The sequence below is a fragment of the Lethenteron reissneri genome, chromosome 8, assembly GCF_015708825.2.
Source record: "Lethenteron reissneri isolate LAM-NWPU_2019-01 chromosome 8, ASM1570882v1, whole genome shotgun sequence".
Lineage (NCBI taxonomy): Eukaryota > Metazoa > Chordata > Hyperoartia > Petromyzontiformes > Petromyzontidae > Lethenteron > Lethenteron reissneri.
In genome coordinates, this window is record NC_083786.1 from 11403518 (window position 1) to 11428016 (window position 24499).

Genomic DNA, 24499 nt, shown 5'->3' on the forward strand with positions numbered 1-24499 from the left:
GTGTCCTTACTCTTGGGCTACCATGTATATACGTGGTGTGTACAATTGTCACTCTCATCAGCATTAAATTGTACGACAATTGTACGACAATCTAATTGTAATTAAACGCACACACGCACAGGGGGGGGTTAAGGTTGCCACTTAATTCTGTAACTCCCCTCTAGATGGTGGACTCAAATATAAGAATTAACTAATTTGTTTGACATCAAACAACAAAAACAAAACACTTGTTCGTAAAAGTTTTAAAACAAATGTCATTTATATATATTCAAAAAACGCTGCAAGTTTACATCCTAAAGGGCATACAAAGTACGCCAGAAACACGTTATATACAGTTTGTATTTACAAGACATTCACATTGTGCACGTGTTCCTTTAAGTTGACTTTGAGAGTACCGTGTGTTACTACCGAGATTAGTGTATCGTATATGCCGTGGAAAACAATGACTTATTGCACAATGACACAAATTCACATTTCCTCTATAATATCGTAGCTATGTACACATGAGCCGGCATAACTTTAGAGGCGCGTTCAATCGTCAATTAAATCATACAGCTATATTATCTGGGCGCACAAGTGAGTCGAGCGTGCGGATTGCTTTGAAAACGAATAAACAAAGAGAAACAAGAACTTACAGTCTTGAGATCGCGTCGTTGAATTGTGTCTGTTTATCGGTAAAGCACGGTGTCGTCTATGTACACGTGGTTTCAGAAACCTTAGCGATCATCAGCACGCTGCGCGGTCAATGCAAAGAGGCGTAGGCGGATGACACGCGCGGGTAGAAGGCGGAGAGTGCTGGGGGGATGGCTGCTACGATGCTCGTGCCCACGCACGGCTCCACCGTAGAGCTTGACGCGTCCACTTGACTTTGCTGCTGAGGTTCAGTCGTCGCCTTCCCACCGTGTAGGCCAGTCAGAGCTGCAAACGCGGTCGCGGTAAGTTGCTGCTGCTGCTGCTGGTGATGATGATGGTGGTGATGGAACGGTAAGTCCCGAAAGCCTCTAAGCCCATCGGCAAGCTGCAAAAAGCCACCGCAGGCTCCCGCGAGCGCCAGGGGAGGACCTCCCAAGGCCGCGTGGCACAGCAGCGGCGCGTACAGCCCTGCAGCTGCGCTTGCGTGCGGAGGGCAATGGAACGTCTGGGCTGCGCTGTAATGCAGCCCGTGCTGTTGCTGAAGCTGCTGCTGCTGCTGCTGCTGGTGATGATTCTGCAGGTGAGGATGAATGGAGGACGGGTGAGGATGATGATGATGATGATGATGGGGATGATGCGGCGGAGGCGGTGGAGGAGGCGGAGGGGGCATGATGGGCCAGAAGATCGAGGCCGCTCTCTCCATGAGCGCCAGGCCGGCCGAGGCAAAGAGAGGGCCGCGGCGGAAAGCGAGCTTGCCCCGGGACGCGCCCGATCTCCGGCGCAGCTTGCCCGTGGTGCCTCCGATGAAGACGTCGTCGCTGCACGGGTCGAGCATCCAGTAGTTGCCCTTGCCCGGGTCGTCGTAGTGGCGCGGCACCTTCACGAAGCACTTGTTGAGGCTCAGGTTGTGCCGGATGGAGTTCTGCCAGCCCTGCTTGTTCTCGCGGTAGTAGGGGAAGTTGGTCATGATGAACTCGTAGATGCCGTTCAGCGTGAGTCTCTTCTCGGGGCTCTGCCTGATGGCCATCATGATGAGCGCGTTGTAGCTGAAGGGCGGCTTCTCGTGCTTGCTGTTGCTGCTGCTGCTGTTGCTCTTCTCGTGCCGGGGGCAGGACGACTTCTCGTCGTCCGCCTCGTCGCATCCCTCCACGCCGTTCGCGTCGGCGCTCGCCCTCTTCTCGCCGCCGCCGCTGCTGCTGCTATCGCGCCGCGCGGTGCCGCGGGTCCTCTCCTCCACCACCTCCTCCACCTCCTCCACGCCCGTGCTGCCACCGGCGTTCCCAGCCGCTTCCCCGTCCCCACTCCTGACGACGCGGCTGCTGCTGTTGATGATGATGCCGCTGCTGCTGCTGTTGATGATAATGCCGCCGCTGCTGCTGCTGTCACTGCCGCCGCCGCGATGGTATCCGCGCTGCACCGCTTCGAGCAATAGGCTGTCAATGCTGAAGGATGTCTTCGCAGCCACTTTAACAGCGCCTGCATGCCGTTGATCGCCCATATCCGGACGCAGCCTAGACGACCCTCAGCCTCGAGCTGTTCCACGCAGAATTTCCAAAGCAGCGACAGCGACGAGCACTCCAAGCCAGCAAAAAAACGAACAATCCAACAGCGGCGGAGGGAAAATAATAAATATATACGCGACGAAGCAAGCTGGCTCTTGCTCTCCCCGTCTCCGTGTGTCAGCGACATATACGCGCAGACGCCAGCAAGAGGAGCCGATGAACGCCACGGCACTCATCTGGCTGCCCTGGGACCCATAATGCGCCCTCGGCCGTGTCGGTCCGACGTGTTAAAGTGCATGGGAGCTCATTAAGAAGCGGCGCGACATTGGAGGGGCGGGAGGAAAGGCGGGGGGGGGGGGGGTCGTGGAAGAGGAGGCGATGGGTGCGGGACACGGGGGGCACGGCGAGAACAAAACACGCGCACGGCACTCGCTCGCTCGCTCGAGGTTCGCAGCCCACGCGTCGGGCGGGCCGCGAGTGACGCGCCGAGCCGCCCAATCCGCGCGGATCGGCCTCGATGCGCTCGACCCATTTCTATCGCCTGCCGCCAATCGGACGACGTCCCGATCGCAGCGTCAGGGACACCCGCACGGCCTGGCACGCCGTTTGGCCTCGCACGCAGACACGCACACAGACACGCACACACACAAACACAGACACGCACACACACAGACACACACACACAGACATAGACACACACGCGCACACACAGACACACACACAGACACGCACACACACACAGACACACACACTCACAGACACGCACACACAGACAGACACACACACAGACACGCGCATACTCACAGACACGCACACACACTCACAGACACGCACACACAGACAGACACACAGACACACAGACACACAGACACACACACAGACACACAGACACGCGCACGCACACAGACACGCACACACACACAGACACGCACACACACAGACACGCTCACACACACACAGATACGCATACACACAGACACGCGCAGCAGCAGACAAAGATTCCCCCGTATACATCCTGCAAGCAGACTAACACGTAGGCTTTCGCGACCAATGTCATCCACAATAAGGGTTTTTTGGTGATGAAGCTTGTTGTAATTACAGGCGAAACGTCGTACTCAGATTGTAAATGTCGTGGCTTGGCTCTCCAACACGCCGGTGTGCTGTACTAGTGACGAATTGGCCACGTTCTGTTTACGTGACAACCCTTACTAGTTGGCTGTGTCGGGTGGTGGCGGGTTTTAACGACACATTTATATATTTACGCGATCTAACCTCAAACAAAAACCCTCTATTATGGATGCAAGCAGACTGTTGGGGCAAGTTCGGTTCTGTTGGAGCGAGCACCTGCGATGGGCCTGGCACGACCAACACGCACGAAAGGGGTCCCTGGGTGACCGAAGACCACTCCCGGCCGCCTTTGTCTCTCACTCTCGATCGTGCTGATGCCGAATGCACACCGCGCAAGGAGTTCATTTAAGGCTGAGTCTAGCTAGGGGAGGGCCGGGACCGGTTCCAGATTTTGGCTCGCACTGTTATTGGTCGTGAGCGGGAATCGAACTCGGTTCGCCGGTTCGTAGCGCACTAGGCTCGCCACGACGCCACTAAACACGGCCACGCACAGATGGAATCTGTAATATAGTATGTGCTATTTAGTACGATATGGCTACTCTATAGCGCCGTGAAATATCGCGAAGGTGTTCACATTTTGGAGTTGTGTTTCCCAGTGTGTTTGCGTGTTATACAAATGTTTTACTCTTTTTTTTTACGAGCCTGCTGTATTTGCTGAAAAAATGTCCACGGCGCGGGTTTTCGTTGCGGAGAGACGCCTGATTTTGCGAATGGGACGCTGAAAGAAAGGTGATTCTTTGTTTCGCTGTGTAGTGTGCATTCGTGTGATGCGTGTACATGTGTGTGGTTCATGCACGCGTATGCTGCTATATGGATGCAATACGACCGTGACGAACAACCAGTTTTATAATTCACGTCTTAAGACCGTCATAGACCGGAAAATGCCCACACTTTGTACTCAACAATGTACAAATACGTATCCTCATTTTACCCGTATAGCCTTAACAGACTGTTGGGGCAAGTGCTGTTCGCGAGTAGCACCTGTGAAGGCCGGCACGGCACACGAGGGGGTGGGTGGCCAGCACCACGCCCGGCCGCCTTTGTCTCCCTAGTGGCGATGTTTACACATCGCACCAGGTAAGTCGTTTGAGGCCGAGTCTACCTAGGGGAGGCCCAGGACGGGTTCAGATAATCGTGCCATGGTCAAATATTGCTGCAGCGAATCCGCTCTGGTTGGGAAAATAATAAAATAATAAATGAGTACACTTAAGACGATAAAAAAATAATTATAACATATTGTCGTGTATTTATGACGTGTTAACAGGATGTTGTGAATATGATGAAATGGCTTTGTTTAAAAATTTGGGGTTTTTTTTAGAGCTCGGCCACCTGGCGGAAACGTGGCGAGTGTTTGTCTCTCAGCGAGAACCTCTCTTACATTACGGACTTTTTATTATTTAACTTGAAACAAGACAAAGATTCCCCGTGTAGTCTCAACCGACTGTTGGGGCAAGTGCTGTTCACGAGCACCCTTGGCGGGCAGCACGGCGCACGAAAGGGTGGCGTGGCCGAGTTGGACGCCCGACCGCCTTTGTATCCCCAGTGCTGACGTGCAGCACCGGATCCTATTTTAAGGCTGAGTAGACCTAGAGGTTTCCCAGAACCGGTTGAGATATTCGTAAAAGACACACACACAAAATGTTCGTAAAAGACACACACACAAAAAACATTCACACACACACATTGTTATACGTTAAGTATATTACCGTGTGTATGTATGTTGAACCTCTTTCGCGCCGTAGGTAGTGTGGTGTAAATAGTTTCAAATATAAATCTACACGAGCACAAATATAGTATATCTGTAACTGCGGGTATTAGTGTGGTTTGAGCAACTGCGTTATGAACCGCGCTAACTGAGTTCGATTCCCAGGCAGGGCTAACGTCAGTGGTGAGCTGTATACCACAGATGGTTTATAGCATCCCAGCCTGTTTCGCAATCGTACACTGACCTACGCGTTTAGTAAACCACAGATCCGTGATCGAGATGGCAAGGGAAAATCTTCATCCAGCAGTGGAGTAGTATACATTCACGGATACGTGTACTGCCATGTGATGGAGACACTAACAGTGTCTGCCACACGGCCTGGATTATTATGATAGTCTGCATTAAGGTGTGCCTGAATAGTCAATTAACCCTGATTAATGATTCCACAGTGGTCCATTTTATATAGAAAGTGTCCACGAACATGCGTCAAGAGCGCCAATGTTGTTTAGTTGCATAAGTTGTGTTTCTTTTATTTTATACCTACGTGACTTTACCGAAATAACCAAAGAGTATGGATTCCTGCAGTCACGAAAGCCTCAAATCAAGATTGTATTTAGATACAGAGCATGTACGCGAACGTACGCGCCGTGTTTGGCACGACGTGTATTCATTTACCAATCCCGTGCACGCAAATGGCTCAGGGAGATACTGTCAAGGTAAGAATTCCAGAGAGCACTCGAATGAACCTCAGACGTAGCTCTGTGATATCCGCTTCCGCGGGCCGTTCTCTGACACGCAGCAGGGTCGCGCTGCTCAGCGAGACATCCGAACGGCCTCGCTTGTCTCACCACGTGACGACTCAGACAACACAGTCGGGATCGAAATGGGGGGGGGGGGGGGTTGGAAGCTGACAAAACACATTTTACTATCATTACACGGAATGGAGTTTACATTTCAGCGTTATACAATACCATTATGTGTCATACAATACCGGGTATGAGTCAAACACTTCTCCCACTAGCGCCAGCGTCGATGCAGTGTTGGCTATGTGAACCCGAACTTGGAAAACCTCTCTACACACCAGCCTGGCGGGTGGAGGTTACGTGGTGTGCGTACCGCTTACGGCAGTTTACACATCCACGGTTTCGACTTTAAACAAAATCACAACGCGTTGCTGTGGAACAACATTGCATGTTGAAGGAAACACGAGCGGAACTTTGCTGATGTCTCCAACAAAGCCGAATGGAGATGGACACAATTTGGTTGTGCATTGAACAAGACCCGATGGTTTGTTCGGAGTGCTCTGGGCAATGCAGTCGTACCGCGACTTCACGTCTCCCCTTTGTTTACGTCGTTTCGCAAATACGTCGTCACTTTATTAGCACCGCTACTACCCGGTTTGCATCGTCTCAACCCCCACACTCACGTCGCTGACAGTATCGGCCTTCCTTTCTCGTATCCATCGCCGTTCAGCCTTCGTCACCACCACCACCACCTGCTGCCACTATCCTGCAAATCGCTTCTCCGATTGACGTCGTTTCGATATTCGTCGTCGCACATTTCCGGAACGCATCCCCGACGTAAACCGGGGTAATATCATGTCGTCACCCAAAAGCATTTGTTTTAACAAGCTTGACACGAGGTCGAAAACGATACAGAGTTTCCTTGCGTTAAACAAATGCTGCTGGAAAATCGTGATGTGGAGAGCCTCGGCGTGAAACACATTTTGATGTAGGGAACAACACCAAACGGAGCTGTGTCGTTACATATATATGCATATCTATTTGGATTTGCGTGTCGTGCATGGTAACACATAACCACGATTATGCACCAACATGAAACAAACCTTGACTTTACCGACGTCACCGGACCCGCAAGTTGTTTATTCAGTAGATTACATACAAAGTATGACGGCACATATTGAACTCTAACACAGCGCGTTTATAGCGTTTTATAATGATTACAGTCTATAGCTCTTTACGACAGACTTCAAAACAAGCCACACATTGCATCGGTGTGATTCCTTTGGTATTTCGTTATCAAACACCTTTTTTATGACCGCCCCCATATATTAGATGACATAATTGGTCAAGTCCTATACTCGAATTACTGTCACATTGACGCCACAGCTGGGGAACATTCGAACGCTGTGATGACGACGACGATGTTGATGATACGCATAACAGAATAACAAACATCCCGACAATAAGAGAAACCACATAATCACAGAGCCCATCGGCTGCATAATCACAGAGCCCATCGGCTCCCCCGTGAGTGCGTCCGTGTGCGCACACCGAGGCTCTGATGGTTGATACCGGAGAGCCGAGAGAAACTCGATACGGCAATGAGGTTTGCATCTCATCTGCCGTCGCATGCATCAGCCGAACAGGCGGGCCGTACGAGTGGCGGATGAAGCAGCGTAGGTTACTGTAGACCACCAAACAAGTCAAACTCCGCCGACGAGACGCTGAATGTCCAGCCCCGTGCAGACTTTGCAGGCCGTGCGACCGATGGAATTGTGTCTCGTTAACGTTTCTATTCGTCAGTGGAGAATCGAAGATTGCAGGTAGGCGTTATTTGTTGCTCGCTATTAACTTTGTCGACGCACGCCCCGTGAGTTTTGTTGGAGCCTTCAACAAAAGGTTAAGAGGACATAGCAGTGCCCCCCCCCCCTCGCACACATACATTTATTATACACAGGAGCGCTCGTATCCCGAGTTTACACACGGCTGTGTCTTCATGCAGAACACATTCAATGGACTACTGCCGATGTCTGCATTAGCAGCGGCCATGGTCAATCCACTGTTGGATGAAGGCTTCAAGTTGCCCGCTATTCGTCACAATCCGACGATGTAATCATCGACGCGGTCGAAGGGTGGTGAGCAGTTGCTCTGCACAAGAGTCCCCTTGCCAATCCACTGCTAGATGAATGCCTCCCACCACGCCGTGTCGGTCATAGGCGTTGTTTCGGCATACTTCACCACCGTGTTCAGTGCAGGTTGGCGAAGGGGCCTCGGGTGTGGCCCAATATGGGGCCCAGGATTTCGTCCAGATATCCATCGCCACCGGTGCCAGATCCGTGGCCAAGAATCAAACTCAGGACGGCGGATTCATCGCGCTGTGCGCTCACCACTGCGCCACCGCTCCACCCACTCCATGTATATGAACATGTAAATATGTATTTTATATATCCGTGCTACACCAAGTATACACGCGTGATGGGTTATGTAACCCCGATTTAGCATACTGGCCACCCAGGGGTAATTTGGCAAACGAGCTTAATTGCGCTGCACAACGTACACCCTTGCGCGCTCTGCGTTGATTTAAAATCAACATCGACGCTTAAATCGATGTTTTATCGCTGTTCTTACATTCACTGGTATTTCAGTTTATCCCCCAATAATTATTTTCCACGTGTTACATTTAGGAGTGGTTGTGTTTGTCGTATACTCTTTATATGGCATTGGTGGACGCAGCCGTCGTCGCAACTTTATTGTAATAATCATCATGATCATCATCAGCTGAAGCGGTGACGAATCCAGAGCCTCCGAGCCGCCGCCTTGTCTCACGATCCTGCTTTATAAACGAAAATGACAAAAGCATGCGTTCATCGTTGTTTGTTTTATACGCATACATGCGTGAAGGCGCACGAGTGTGTATGCTTTTTTTATTTTAACCAAACAACAACAACAAACTAGTTATCCTATGAAATCATTATCTTCTTGCAAGAAAAAACCCGTAAGGATAACCTCGTAGTTACGCGTGTGAGTCACGAAGAAGAGCCATTGCCTGAAACGTCTCCTATTATATATATTCCCTTATAAGACAACGATGTTATGGACGCATATCTTGAGCTTTTATTGTTGTTCATAGTTATGCAACGACGATGTATTTCTCTGCAAAGAATGGGTGGGTACATAGGCTCGTGATTCCACGTGGCGATCGGGGCGTTGACACGAATGCGCAGTGGAATTAAATGGCAAATGACCACCTTGTGTGCACAACGGATTTGCTGTGCGTTTCTCCCAACGGGACATATGTGAAAAGGGATATATGCTGGGAGTTTTTTTGGCACCAAATATGCAACACAATACGCACATGCAGTCATACTTAAGGGGGACTTTATCTGCAACCCGTATAGAATTTGGAAATCAGGGCTATTGTGTAATGACCTTACCCGTTCCTATTAAATTGGCAATTACTGAAAAGGCCTTGCAATTTCATACTCACATTGATAACAATGCAGGCGTTTTGTGGCATGAAATTTATTTCATAATCCCATGAGTATTATTTGTCTACTTGCCTTACGCTGTGTGTACATACGTACTCTGTATTACATACGTACTGTGTGTACATACGTACACGTACACACAGAGTAGTTTGCATGTAATATGTGAGCGCTATGTATATTATACTGTGTATGTAGGGGGGGGGGCAGAGTGGTTAGCGCATTGCGATGTGAAAACAGGCGACGTGACTGGTCAATGCTTCGCATCATTGCGAAGCATTGACCAGTGTGGGGAAGTATGGTCAATCAATCTACCCTTTCCCATGATCGACACGACGTGGAAAGGACTTCATCACGCAGTGAAGCACCAATGATCAGAAATGTTTTGTTTTATGTTGTTCACGTATGTGTGTGCGTGCGTGTATTATACCGTATATGTACATAAGTAAGTTTTCTAATAATAAAGCTTTATACTCGGTGGGGTCGTGTGACCATACTTCACCACGATGGTTAGTGCGGGTTGCTGAACGAGGGAAGATGACACCAGGACCCATTCAGACAGCCGTGACCTGGACTCGAACTCTGTGGTGGTGGTTTCATAGAAGCGCAGTGCGCTAACCGCAGCGCCACCGCTCCACCCCGCCGCGTACGCATTATGTATGCACAATAAACCCTCGAGATAAATGTTTCCTCGAGCAATTAGTCACGCTGCTCTTTATACGCTTAAACATTGCGATTGTCTACACATACTCGTGGCACTTTATACGGCCCCGCTCCACATTTGTATATACCTTGAGTACATTACACGCGTTATTTATCCGTGATGGATTACAGTTTACGGGTCAGCGACAGCAGGGTATACACGCTCGTCCTTACAATAACACCGCAAGTTTATATGCCATTATCATTAACCGCATGCGGGATCGCTCCGTGGACCAGATGATTACCTTTTTGCCACGATGGTGACAAGAAGAAGAAGAAGAAAAGAAAACCCCCACCAAGCAAAAGAGAAGAGAAGCCGTTAATCACAGAGTCCGTGCGGTCAGACAGAGCGGAATGCGCCGAGGTGTCGGGGCTAAATGAAGTTTGCGATGTTGGTGGAGGGGGTTCGTGTGTCTGTGTGTGGGGGGCGGGCGAGCAGGGGAGCGGTGGTGTGGCGGTCAGCGCGCTGCGCTACGAACCTGGCCACCCGAGTTCAACACCAGTGACGATTATCTGAACCTGTTCTGGGCCTCCCATGGGTCGACTCAGCCTCAAATGAGTACCTGGTGCGGTGTGTAAACATCGCCACTGGGGAGACAAAGGCGGCCGGACGTGGTGCTGGCCCCCCTCGTGTGCCGTGCCGGCCTTCAAAGGTGCTCGCTAACAGCACTTGCCCCAACAGTCTGTTAAGGCTATACGGGGGATCTTTGTCTTTGAGGGCAGTGCAGGTGGGGGGACGGGGTGTCTGTTTTTGCACGTACCCTAGCCCCGGCCCCAACCCATCATCCATCATCCGAATGCCGCCTATCCGAAGCCACAGCGCAGCTTTTGGCCGTACATGTCTCCCGGCGCCCTTTAAAGTGTCTGTGGATGAAATAAATAAATCTCGATCCTCCGCTGCGTCTCCACGTAGCAGTGAAACGCGTGCGTGTGTGTGTGTGTTAAGTCGATCGGCCCTATCGCCTTCTCGACTCGTTGCTGTTTAAACGGCGGCGTTTGCTTACGCAAGCAAATTGTGCGGACTGAACTCTGGAGCGATTTCAGCCTACTACGTCTTCATCGATAGCAGCGTCGGGGGCTGTGAAATAAAAAAATACCAAATAGCATGCACGTGTCCTGGTCGTCCCATTCACCAAACCCGCACTGACCAGCGTGGTGAAGTATGGCCAAACAACCCCAATAACCTCACACGACGTTAGGAGGTCGTCACCCAGCAGTGCATTGACAGATAGCCGTAGACCACTGATATTGAATATTCATTTATTCATATGTAGTCGTTAATGTACATTCATTCGTATGCGTTATTTAATGTGCATTAAATAATCAATCAATTAATCACTCGAGGATGGTGGCCTAAGTATGAATTCACTTACGTCCAGCTCTTTGACAATCCATATTTCACTACGCCGGTCTGTGCAGATTGCTGAACAGGGGACCCAGGATCGATTCAGGTGTCAGCCCTGGCCTGGAATCAAACTCAGACGCGACGGGTGCCCGGCATGTCTCCTGCAGCATCGAGGCCGCCCGCTCGCTGCCCAGTGGCATTCCGCTTGAGAGGTCATCCAGTCATGTGAATTGAGCTTATTGCACAATTACTCTGGGGCTCCTAAAGTAAAGTTGCGTTTACGACCATATATGTTTTATATATACACCATGCATTGTTCAAACATAGGTGTAACTTTTCAATTGCAGAACATGTTAGGTTTAACTATTACTTAAAATATCATTCATGCTTGCCATACATCCACAAACAAACTTGCGTTTGTCTCTCCAAATAAACGTTGAATCTGCTTTAGTCTCTCGGCCTATTGGCTTCGCGGACTATTTATTTATTTATTTAGCCAAGCGACGAACGTGCCGAGACGAGAGGACGTCTCTTTACCCTTCATGTTACATGCGAGTGGAGCGGTGGCGCAGCGGTTAGAGCACTGCACGACGAGTCTGGCGGCTTAAGTTGGATTCCCGGCCACGACTGTAATCTGTGACATCCAAAGCGGTGACTTCCAAAGGGCGCAATCTCAAGCAAACCGCGCTGAACAATGTGGTGAAGTATATTGGAACATCCTCTATGACAGATACGGCGTGGGGAGAGGTAGCGTAGCGGTTAGCGCGCTGCGCTATAAACCTGGGGACCCGGGTTTAATTCCCGCTCGCGGCCAACACCCGTAACGATTATCTGAACCGGTCCTGGGTCTCTCCTAGGTCGACTCAGCCTCAAATGAGTACCTGGTGCGGTGTGTAAACATCGCCACTAGCAAGATAAAGGCGGCCGGGCGTGGTGATGGCCACCCACCACATCGTGTGCCATGCAGGCTTTCATAGGTGCTCGCTAACAGCACTTGCCTCAACAGTCTACTGACGACTATACGGGGGAACTTTGTCTTTGTGTATGTCTAAATCTAGCGGTGCATTGACAAATGGGCGTACATTATGATTATCAACTTTGAAAATAGTGTTTTTGGAGCCACATTGTTTTATTTCCATTGCTCAATAATCACGTACAGACCTTTGTCAATACACTGCGGGATAAGCGCCTCCCCACGCTGTGTCAGTGGTAGGGGTTATTTGACCATACTTCACCACGGTGGTCAGTGCGGGTTGGTGAAGTGTCGGTTCAGATATCACTCGCCACTGATGTCAGCCCTCGCTGGGATTCGAACTGAAGTTGATGGGTCCATAACGCAGTTCGCATACCACTGCCCCACCGCTCCACAACTTAGTATACATAAAACAGATGTATAACACAATTATCGGTGTCATTACCCTCACCACCTAAATCATTATCAGCATCTTTATTTATAAAGCGGCTTGCATAATAATAATAACAAAAATTCTATCCCGCATAAGTTACACAGTGCTATATATACGGTGTGCTACAGAAGCCAGTGCAGCCATATCTGTTGTTGTGCTGTGCTTCTACGCTTCACCAACGCGTGCAAACCAGTGGTCAAATTCCCCACGAGCCCGCACGGCGTCTGTGTGGCTTGGGGTGGTTGGATCAACCATCGTCCAACATTGACAGAGTGCGCGCAAATTCGCACGGAGTAGTACATCGTTTACGGTAATAATCCTAGAGCAGTCCACCTACCAGCATGTAATGATCGCGCATTCGGCACTCAGTGCACATTTTACAGTGCAACAGCGACGGCCATGAACTTGCGCTCACCAAGCGAACGCAGATCGTCCAAAAAGACACGCCGGTACATTGTCACCTGATACTTCAGCCTAAGAGTGTGTATACAGGCACGCATGAGCAGGTGCTATCCTTTATTGCTCTCAGGCATACACATTCACTCCGAGGCCAAGCAGAATGTATGGTTCACGGAGGGACCTTTGACCCCCATATATCCGAATGGCTGGCTGAAAAGCATTTCCATAACCATTCCTAACCCTCCCCCATCCGCAGGCTCCCTCCCTCCCTCTCTCTCACTCACTCAACCCATTTGCAGTTTCCTTCCAACTCTGAATGGATGACCACCAGCCAAAACACTCGGGCCTCCCATAGTCTCATCTGTCAGCGGCGCGGCTGCGAATCCATACACGGTACATTTTGCAGCGAAGTGATGTTTGTCTCAAGTGATTTTGATGTCCTTCTCTAACTGTTTCGCGAGTATATACACACACACATAAAGAGCTGTCAAGTTCTGGCTCAAGTGAATGTGCTTGTGTATATGTAGGACGAGGGGGCGAGAGCGGCAGCGCCGTTTGACAAACGCTCTGTTATGTGCACCTGAGTTTGATTCCCTGATGTGGCTAACGTCAGTGAATTGCTAACTGGCGCTCTTCCCTATCTCTCCGCGCCCACTCCGAGCCGCGTCGGCCAGCGTGGTGAAGTATGGTCGCACAACCCTCGTGGCGGACGTGCCACGGGTAGGTCTTCATGCAGCAGTGGATGGACACAGGGTTGTAACTGATATCTCATCCTAAGCCATGATCGGTCCGCTGCTGAATGAATCCCGCTTCCTAAGCGCCACCCACGATTGAATGCACGTGTACACGTATGCGTGTTGGACTTCTTTCGCACCCTACGTAGTAAGCTGTGCCAATGGGAGGTGCGGGGGAAGGACAACAAACTAAACACAAAAGTAATTTCTAAAGAATGTTATTATCAATTTAGTTTTGTGGTGTAGTATACAGTAGGTTAATATATCGTAGTGTAGTGTATAGTAGTGTAGTGTATAACGTGTTGCGTAGCGTGGTGTATAGTATAGTGTATAGTGTAGTGTATTCTAGTGTAGTGTATAGTGTAGTTAATGTGTGTTGAACTTCTTTCGCATCGTACGTAGCCAACCGTGCTAATCGGAGGTGCGGGGGAAGGACAACACTAAACACAAAACGCAGTTCTAAGAGATGAGTTTTCAATCGAGATGATTTAAAAGTGCGTAGCTCCAGTGGCTCCCTAATATCGGAAGGAAGAGCACACAACAGGGCGCGGAGTGAGTGCACCTTCAGGCATTGATACGGGTAGCAGAACCTGCATTCTAGACGGTGCCACTTGTCTGCGTTGTGGTCTGGTTGACCGTCGCCAATGACGCGAGACGGTGCTGTGCAAATCCTGCACGCTTGGATTTCCAAGCAAAGTTTTCACGCGGCAGCAGCAGCAGCAGTGGCAGCTTTGTGACGAATTCACGAGCACGCACGCACAATCCGGCAGTGACTACGAACAAACACATCGCACCGCGAACGTTTTTCGGTCGTGCCGCCTCTGTCCGCCTGGCAGTGTGAACGACCACACCACCGTTAGTCCATCCGCACGTCGCCTGCGGTGGGGGTTAACGCTCGGGTCACACCCACCCCTTCGAGACGTTTGGCCAGCGTGAAAGAGTAGGCCAAAACACCCTCCAGATTCGTTTTCTAGAGCCAGCAGCTCAGTGAGCAGGCAATTGCAAGGACTGCGCCTTGAACTTGGAGCTTGGCAATCCACTGCTGGATGAAGGCCTCCACACGCAGTGTTGCTCGTTAGGGTCTCTGTTTAACCATACTTCACCACGCTGATCAATGCGGGTTGGTGAAGTGGTGTGAGGGTGGTGAGCTGGTAGAAGGGGGTTGGTTGCCCATATGATCTGTTCGGTTATCACTCGCCACCGATGTTAGCCGTGTTCGTGAATCGAACTCGGCTCAACGGGATCCATAGCGCAGTGGGCTTAGCGCTGCGCGCTCCCGCCCCTCCTTGCAATACAAACAACAACAAAGTGTTCCCTTTCAGAGCGCGAACGCAATTGAGAATGGTCGCTAAATTCCGCTGGAGATAAAACAAAACCCCATCAATGTTTGTGTTGCGTCGCTCGAGGAATAAACACTCGGCTCAACAAGCGAAAGGCTTTGAGTGAAAGTTGACTACGCACTTATGCGCTTCTACGAAGTGGGTTAGCGCAGACTTAGGGAAAAAAAAACAAAGTGCAAATACCTACGGCGTGGTAGCACACACACAAATTACAAGTCTCGCCATTGTCCCGAGCGAAATTCTCCTTGTGTCTCAACTAATCGCCATTTACCAACTGTTGACTGACACGGAACAGGTCGGTCCGCTAATTTATTTTAAAAAGGTGGGTCAAGTTACAGCGCAAACGAAATCTGCTTCATCTCCCAAGTCCGTTTGAAGCATTACTAGGTCCGCTGGCATTTGCAGAGGGCAGAGGGCACTAATATACTTGGAGTCTGAGCGACGGGGAATGGCCAGGCGCTCTATGCATGTGGCCTTGCAAACCACGCGGGCTTCCAAATCTGTAAGATCGCGCGTGACACGCGGCCCCGAAATGTGAAAGTGGTTTTGACTCCCGCCTCCGATAACCACCAGGGCCCACCTGTATACCACCAGGCCTTGGCTATCACCTGTGCTCTCCGATGGTGCTTATAACGTCACTGCAGGGAATGCGCTTCGTAATGCAAAAACGAAGCTAACACGTTCGTCAACACACGGCTGCATCCGAAAGATGAAAACTCATTCTATTATACTCTTAGGTAAAGTCACGTAGGTAAAAAAATGAATAAAAAATTACTAAAAGTAATAATAGAAATAAAATAAAATACTAATTTTTTATTTTATTTTTTTACCTACGTGACTTTACCGAAAAAACTAAAGAGTATGAATCCTTGCAGTCACGAAAGCTTCAAATCTAGAATTCATTCTATGATATTGTTGCGTGTGATGGCAATATGTTCAGGAGCTAAATGTCGAGGTCTGCTAGCCGTCACGGGAGGGTTTCAGGAGAGTGTTTGTGTAGTTTTGATGCTCCTCCTCCGTTGAATGAGCGCAGACGACAGTGGGTTTACTCTACGCTCCAGAGTTTGGGTTGCATGGCCACATACGTCATGTGGCTCATCTCTTTTATTTACCATTCGCGAAGGAGACGTGCGCAGCGGCCCGTTGCGGTTCTGATGCGGCTGACGGTCCCACCACCGGTGTTTTCCAGGAGGGGGGATGCCAATGCCAGCAGGTCAGTGCCGGATTATCCTGGAAGCAAAAGTAGCTACACATGTAGTAGCTACAGCACATGTAGTGGCTATAACACATGTAGTAGCTACAACACATGTATTAGCTACAACACGTGTAGTGGCTACAACACGTGTAGTAGCTACAACACGTGTAGTAGCTACAACACGTGTGGTAGCTACAACACGTGTATTAGCTACAACACGTGTAGTAGCTACAACACATGTAGTAGCTACAACACATGTAGTAGCTACAACACGTGTAGTAGCTACAACACGTGTAGTAGCTACAACACGTGTAGTAGCTACAACACGTGTATTAGCTACAACAAGCAAAAGTAGCTACACATGTAGTGGCTACAACACGTGTAGTGGCTACAACACGTGTAGTAGCTACAACACGTGTAGTAGCTACAACACGTGTAGTAGCTACAACACGTGTGGTAGCTACTACATATGTAGCTAAATGCTTTCAAGCTATCAATTTCGGTTCAGTGATTTTGCACTTGCTCTATTACTATAGTACTATACCGCCTTCAACTTTTATGAACGACTGGGTGTTTAAGGTTTATCGATTTGTCCTATTACCTGGCCGTATAGCAAATGAAAAAACACAATTACTTTACTATGCAAGTAAAAAATGTACGTGTTTAATATTAATGTTTTAGTATTATTTAGGGCCCCATTATAACAACATAAGCTACAGGCCCCGCACTAGCTTTATCCGGCACTGCAGGAGGCGTGCGCTGTTTGGATCTCGAACGAGGAGCTGCTCATTCTCGAGGTCCACGTGGGTCCCCTCTGTTCGCCCGCGGCCTTCCCCATCTGGCTGAGGCCCCGACACGGTGACAGCAGCAGCAGCGCGATTCACAGCAGGGGAGGGGGATCGGGATTCGAGTGGGCGGCGATGAGCATCATTGACGTGTTTTGTTAACGGGTGAGGTTGCCGTTCGCAAAACGCGTCAAAAGGTGACGTTTCAGGCAATGGGCCTTCTTCACGACAACGGGGGTGGCCATGCGCTCTCTGCACGCGGTCGTGCGGAACTCGCAATCGTCTTCAGAACTCAAGGCGGCGAGGGGGGGAGTAGGGAGGTGGTTGGGGGGGGGGGGTTAGACGTGGGGTGCTGTCACATCTCTCAGGTATGGCGTTGACTGTCACGTGTACAGCAGCGGTGCCCGCAGGGAAGGCGCGCTGCGCGAACGAACCACTCAGCTCTCAGCTGTGCTCCGGCAACGCGGCTTCAGCCAGCCCCGCAGTGGACCCACTTCCTCGTGACGTGAGTGGTAAAGGCGCTGCCGTGCAGTTGGGTTGCTCACACCACTGTTGATGGAAGGTCCCGTCATCCAATCGAGAGGGCCCCATGCAGAGAGCCCCTCCAAAAGATATTCATAGCCCGTTGCGGGTTATAGAGGGATGTAATTACAGCTATGCAGTATTATAGATGCGCCTCCGATTAGCACGGGTGTCTACGTACGGTACCAACGAAGTTCAACATACGTACATGCAGATGCAATCGTGGGCAGCAGAACATCGTGCGACAAAACACAGTGCTGTGCTGTGCTTCGACAGAGTGCATCCGCGTCTATTGCTTCCTGCCTTCACAAACCAGCGTGGTGAAGTATGGTCAAACAGCTCCCATGACAGGATCACGGCGTTGGGAGGCTTTCATCCAGCAGTGGATTGGGTACATTATTTAATTATTCGGTTACGTCACTACGCCATCCCTTCGCCAACACGCACCCGACTGTTTACTAAATATGTCTCTTGCCTAATAAGGGCAGGTGACGTGTTGAATGATACAATGTGTGATTTATTTCAGGACAAAGCAACAATATAACCGATCTTATCTGGCAGGCACAGACGCGCAGTTGTGTCCCGGGCTGACAGGAGTGTGAGGCGTTGTTTACGAAACAACAAAAACAACAACAACACCAGCAAATCCCGATGCCGCCGTGGGAAAATCCCGAGGTAGCCGGTTCGATCTCCCGGTTTGCGGCACTTCAAACAATCGGCAAATAAATAAAATATCCCCGCCTCTGTCCACTCAGCCCCTGAGTGTGGTGGGGTAAAGCGTGGGCTTCGTAGGCGTCTGGCAAGAGTGGAAGACGAGGCCAAGATAGCCTCGAGAGGGGCTCTCCGGAGCTCCGGAGCTCCCCCTTTCGCCAGCAGTGCAATAGGCGAGCCATTTCAGGGGCTGTACCTTTACCTTTCAATGATAATACAGTCAAACCTCGATACGTTCCATTATTTGGCTACCACATTCTGATGAGCTCCCCCCCCCTCTCCTCCCCCCTCAACTTACATTTAAGGGATTACATCTTGAATCCTTGCCTCACTTGATGCAGCAAATCTGGCTGTGACGGTCCCACCTGATGACGGAGACTTGTGTTGCCTCCGAAACGTCGTGATTTTTATTGTTTTATTTTTATTAATTTCATTTTTTACCTACGTGACTTTACCGAAAGAACTAAGAGTATCAGTCAAACCTCGATGTATCTCTGCCCCATTTTACGTCGTTTCGCAGATACGTCGTCACTTTATTAACACCGCCACGTGATTTGCGCCGCCTCAACCCCCACGTTGCTGACAGCACCGTCCCTCCTGTCTCGTTCCCGTCGCCTCTCAGCCTTCGGTCTCCACCTTCCCCGTGAATCGCTTCTTCGATTGACGTCGTTTCCATATTCGTGGTCGCACATTTCAGGAACGCATCCCCAACGTAAACCGGGGTATTACTGGATGCATATATACACACACACACAACAGGATAGTCGTGGTCAGGAGCGTCACTCACTGTTGGACAAGGCCGTAATAATAATATATATTGGAGGGGGGGACATATCCACCCCCCCCAATATATATATATATATATATCCCCGCCCCCAATATTCAAATATGCTCAAAATGTCCCCATCAATAGATTGCTATAAAAAATTGTTATGTAAATAAAAACAACAATTTGATAAACCTTGGCCACAATATCTGGACTTGTCTTCATATAAATCAATGCATAGATTTCTGTTTATATGATTGTGGTTATGGTTGTACGTTATTAATCCCTAATCTCTGCCATGACATACAATGAAACAAGAAATGGTAAAAAAAAGTAAAAACAGAGCAATGTAAAACAATACACTATTAGACATTGTAACAAATAAAGAAAAAGTCCATCCCATGTGTTAGTGAATTTTTTTAAATATTTTAGGCAGGAAATGAGTTTGCAAATTTAGATATTTTTCTGGGTTGGGTCCCCTAGACACCCTGGAAGATTTAGTTCCCCCCAATGTTGACTCCATGGCTATGGCCTTGCTGTGGGGGTAACTCTCAAACATTCTATCACAATGTCACTGCAGTGACGTCACTAGCGTACTCTTGAACGTTAATGTTTATTTTATTTTATTATCGAAGCCACAAACTTGTATCGAACAGCGGGGGGCACACAGCGTATGTATTTGTCTTTTCGAAGAGCAGAAGGAAATCTACAGCCCCGCGAGCCGCATCCAACCTCCGAATTCATTGTATACGACCCGGAGCAACGTGGGGCCTACCTAGCAGACATACCACGTACTGCAAAGCACCCCCACTAACAATGTTTATCCGTCAATGCAAGAATCTTAGTTTAACCCGTCTGCTTTCGCGACCAACATTATCCACAATAGAGGTCATTTTAAGGTTAAATGTGTCGCTAAACCCGCCACCATCCGACACAGCCAATTAGTAAGGTTTGTAACTTAAAAAAAACCATGCAAATTCGTTACTAATACAGCACACCTGGTGTGTTGGAGAGTAAACCCACAACATTTAAAATTCGAGTACGACGTTTCGCCAGTAATTACAACCAGTCTCATCAGGCGAGACACAAAGCTGGCTGTGCCGGATGGTGGCGGGTTTAAGGACACATTTATATTTATGCGATCTAACCCCAAAAAGATAACCACTCTGAAATAACGGTATCCGCACTAATAAGAGTTGTGTGGCCATGTGCGGGCCACGAGAGGTATTTGAAAGTCATATTCAGGCCCTCAGTCGGGCCCTCGGGAAAAGATTTCCTTGGTCTACAAAGGAAAGATAATTATATTTTATGCGGGTTGCATAATCGCGTATCAGTGACCTTTACTTCATTTAATGACCGTGACTTTTGTTTAATGACAGTGACTTTTAACAAAGCAAACAAAGGTCAAGTTCAAATATATTTTGTTTAACCTGGTGAGAACTCAAGAGAGTAGGAGCGTCTCATTTGTAAGAGTGACCACCTGGGGTATTCGTCTGTCAGTCGGCGGCAATGATTGCTAAGTATATTCCCAATTGAGTAATTTGTGTTTAATTTTAGAATTTAACAAATTTGGACACTCGCGTAAGCACACAATGACCTATACTCTTGCGAGTGATCTCATGTGATATTCAACATCCACCTCGAAGCAGACGGCACGCAATAATAATATGGTAATAGCACCTGCATTAATAACCAGGGCGTCCACTGGAATGGAACCGTGAACCTCTGCATGCAACAAGCGGCGAGCGGCCACGTCAATGCCCCGAGGTCCTGTGACACAACACGTTAGGAAATCAAATAAATATAATACACATTACAGGGACGAAAACTAGAAATCGGCGCGGTTTACTGAAGGCACATTTGGAAATGAAGAGGTGAATAATAGAAGAATGGAGTGATCCCAATGTGCTTGTGGAAGATGTTGTTTTCAATCAGTGCAAACTGCCAGAAGCATGGTTAACAGAGGCTGAGAGTGCCGCAAATAAGTAGTAAGAACAACAACAGCAAAACAAAATCAACACGTTCGTCAATAACTCTGTGGCCTTTGAAGGCAACATATAATAGACGACGTTTTAGACAGTGACCCTTCTTCACGGCAAACACGTAAAGGAGGACCATGGTGCGAAACGTCGCCTATTGTACATTTGTTTTCCTTTCATGGCATGAGTGTGATTGACGACTCTGTTTAGCTTGTTGTTGTTTGTGTTTGTGTTTGTGCACCACTGCCGATGCAGCAGCGACCGCAAATAACGTAGATATAAGTGCGGCGTGATGCATGTTTGGAATGACACCGAGAGACAGGCAGAGGCGAACGTGGATCAGCGCGGAGTCGTCTGTTTGTTGAACTTCTTTCGTCGCCAACCGTGTGAATCGAAGGTGCGCAGGGGGGGGGGGGAAGACAACAAACGAACACACAAAAAGCAGTTGTAAAAAAATGAGTTGCCAATCTAAATTTTGTAAAGTCCATAGCTCAAGTGGCTTCTTCGTATTGGAAGGAAGAGCGTTCCAGACGGCCGCTGAAGCGCCACCCGAATTCTAGCGCAGTCCGTGAACCACCACTTCACCCAGCTCGCTCTGTAATAGCCTAAAAAATTACACAGTGCGCGTTACCGTACCGCATCTCACCCGTGTAGTGACCCCATTGTTCAGTGCGCGCCTGCTTTGTGTCCGGCAGTCATTGTGCCCCCCCCCCCCCGCGTTGACCCCCCCCCCCTTGCCCCCCGCCCTGTAAATCCTCGCCTCTCCACCCCCAAGTGGCGCCCCCCTCCACCTCCTTCAGCCTCTTTCCTCCCTGGGTGGTCCCGGGATCCTCCCTGGCCCAGCCATGGCAGGTGTCCTCATGGCCTGCTCAGCAAGCGGTGGGACCCCCATTGGGGGGGAGGTCGGAAACCTGCGGCTCCGTAGCTGCGTGCGGCTCTTTAAAAGGCTGCTGCTTCGCGTTATTCGCATGGCATCGAGGCGCTTGAAATATTGAGTGGGGTTTTTTTTTACGTTGTTATCGAATTCGCAAAAGCAAATATGGCTCTTATTATTTTGGTTGACGAGCCCTGCCATAAGCTCAATTATAAGCGAATGTCAAGGCGCAGCCCTGCACTTGCTTCCTCACGCTACTGCTGGAGGAAGGATCTCCGTCAGAGGGAGCTCTGGAGAACCCCTTTCGAGTTAAGGTTATTGTTTAGCCAGTTTCCCGATAATAGTGTAAAGGAGATACGTGGTGCGTGAACACAGCAACAACAAAACAAGGCCAAAAACATCGACATTGCAGAGAACGAGCACATGCTCCTTAAGGAATGTTGCAAAACTAAAAAAAACACGAGATATTTGACGGTCGTCAAAGAAACAAACGCGAGTCAAAGAAACAGTACACACGTGATACGAGAGCAAGATGCGCCGGAAAATGTCATCGACTTCCTTGGTCTAACAGTGACATGAGAGCACGCGAATCGAACACCGTGGAGCAGCAATACGCAAAAAAAAAATTACCAAACAAAGTTTTAGCAAATCCAACTTTCTGTATGAATAAGGAGGCACTTCTGAGGCTACAAAAGGGAGTTGGATGCATTAAATAGACCTATAGGTCATTGTTGGATTTGTTTTAAGAGGACCTCTATAGGATGAAGGCAGCCCAGTGGTGGTCTTCTGCGGATATCCAGGGGGGGGGGGGCATATTTTAGTTAATGTACAGGGGGATATGTACAGGGGGGTGTTTTGCCTACTCCGCAACTGCTGTACTTATCGCAGGTCGGAGTACCCACGCTCTACCGCACCACAAGCGACGTGACGATCGTCATTGGTGAACCCATTTATACCGCTGGCTGGAGAGAGGCGGGCGGGAGGGTCGGTTTTGGAAACTTGCACCATTGTCAAGTCAAGGTTCAAGGTTTTTTGTTTTGTTTAACCAGCTGAGAACTCGAGAGACCAGGACAAGCTACTTTGCCAAAGCCACCTGGGTCATCAACGTGACAAAAAGCAAAACAAATAAAGTACAGCAATGAAGCGAATATAAAGAGAACAAAACACAACTGTGCGTGTTCAATGCACAGTGGCATAAGAACACATAAGAACATATCTTCGTCATTTCACCGCCGGATGAAGGCCTCCCCACGGCGCCCACGCCATTTCATTCATAGACGTCGTTTGGCCATACTTCACCGGGCTGGTCAGTGCGGTTTTGTGAATGGGGGGGGGGGGGGAGCGATGGAGGTGACACTGGTGAGGGCAGATGTCGCCTGGAATCGAACTCAGTTCGCCAAGACGCTGACCACTGCCGCACCACGTACAGTTTATACGTATGGTAAGTCCTCGCTTAACGCGTGGTGTTCACACCATAACGCGTTTTCGCTTTAACGCGATTCTCCCATTAGGGAACAATTTCCGCTCATGGAACTCGCTCGTTGTAACACAGAACAAAGCCGCCGTTAACACGCGGTTTCTGTGTGGTCGGAGCTGCGTGGCTGAGCGGGTACGATACGGCATGCATAATGATACAGTATCCATTGAAAACTCATTTCTTTAGAACTGCTTTTTGTGTTCGGTTTGTTTTCCTTCCCCCGCACATGCGATTAGCGCGGTTGGCTACGTACGGTGTGAAATAAGTTCATCGCGACGGCGAAGCCTCAGTTGTTTGTCTCGCCCCATCCCACTCACCGCTGTGTTGTGTGTAGCACATCGTATCTCGCTGAACTACATCGTTACATTCTTGATGGGGGAAAACGATTTTCGCCGCACGCGTTTTTCGCTTAGCGCGGCACCTTTGAGGAACGTATCTACCGTCTTAAAAGAGGACTCACTGTACTGTATAACAACAATTAAGATTGAGATCTGTGTGTGTGTGTACACCGATCAGTCCGCTGCGATACGAACCCGGCGAGCTGAGATCGATTCCCGCTCAAGGGCACCACCAGTGACGATAATCTTAACCGGTCCTGGGCCTCCCCTAGTTCGATTCAGCCACAAATGAGTGCCTGGTGCGATGTGTAAACATCGGCACTAGGGATACAAAGGCGGCCGGGCGTGGTGTTGGCCACCCACCCCTTCGTGTGCCGTGCCGGGCTTTATAGGTGCTCGCTAACAGCACTTGCCCCAACAGTCTGTTAAGGCTACACGGGGGATCTTTGTCTTTGTGTGCGCGTGTTGCACGTCTGCGTGTTACCGTACACGGGCTCCAGGTGACGTGGACAGACCGACAATGCGTGGGGGAGGCCTTCATGCCGAAGTGGATATAAAAGGTCCGTGTACATGCTAAATATTATAATATGTAATACGTGTACGCGTGTACACATTAGACACACGCGATTAAATTCGTGACCCTCCAAAGACACCCCTTTAAATAAATAAATAAAAAACGTACTCGACTGTATTTTCATCTCAAACGTCCAATAAAGTTCACGACGATCTG

General features: G+C 49.4%; 1 protein-coding gene across 1 annotated transcript; it reads right to left on the reverse strand.

The window, feature by feature from the left end:
* Positions 1 to 236: 236 nt before the first annotated feature.
* On the reverse strand, positions 237 to 2460 carry LOC133339172 (forkhead box protein G1-like). The gene has a single exon (XM_061547332.1). It carries the CDS (start codon positions 2129 to 2131, stop codon positions 743 to 745), a length of 1389 nt encoding a protein of 462 aa, XP_061403316.1. The 5' UTR covers positions 2132 to 2460; the 3' UTR covers positions 237 to 742.
* Positions 2461 to 24499: the final 22039 nt, after the last annotated feature.

Coding starts and splice junctions, on each gene's coding strand:
- LOC133339172 (XM_061547332.1), bottom strand. CDS start 2,131: ATGGGCGATCAACGGCATGCAGGCGCTGTTAAAGTGGCTGCGAAGACA.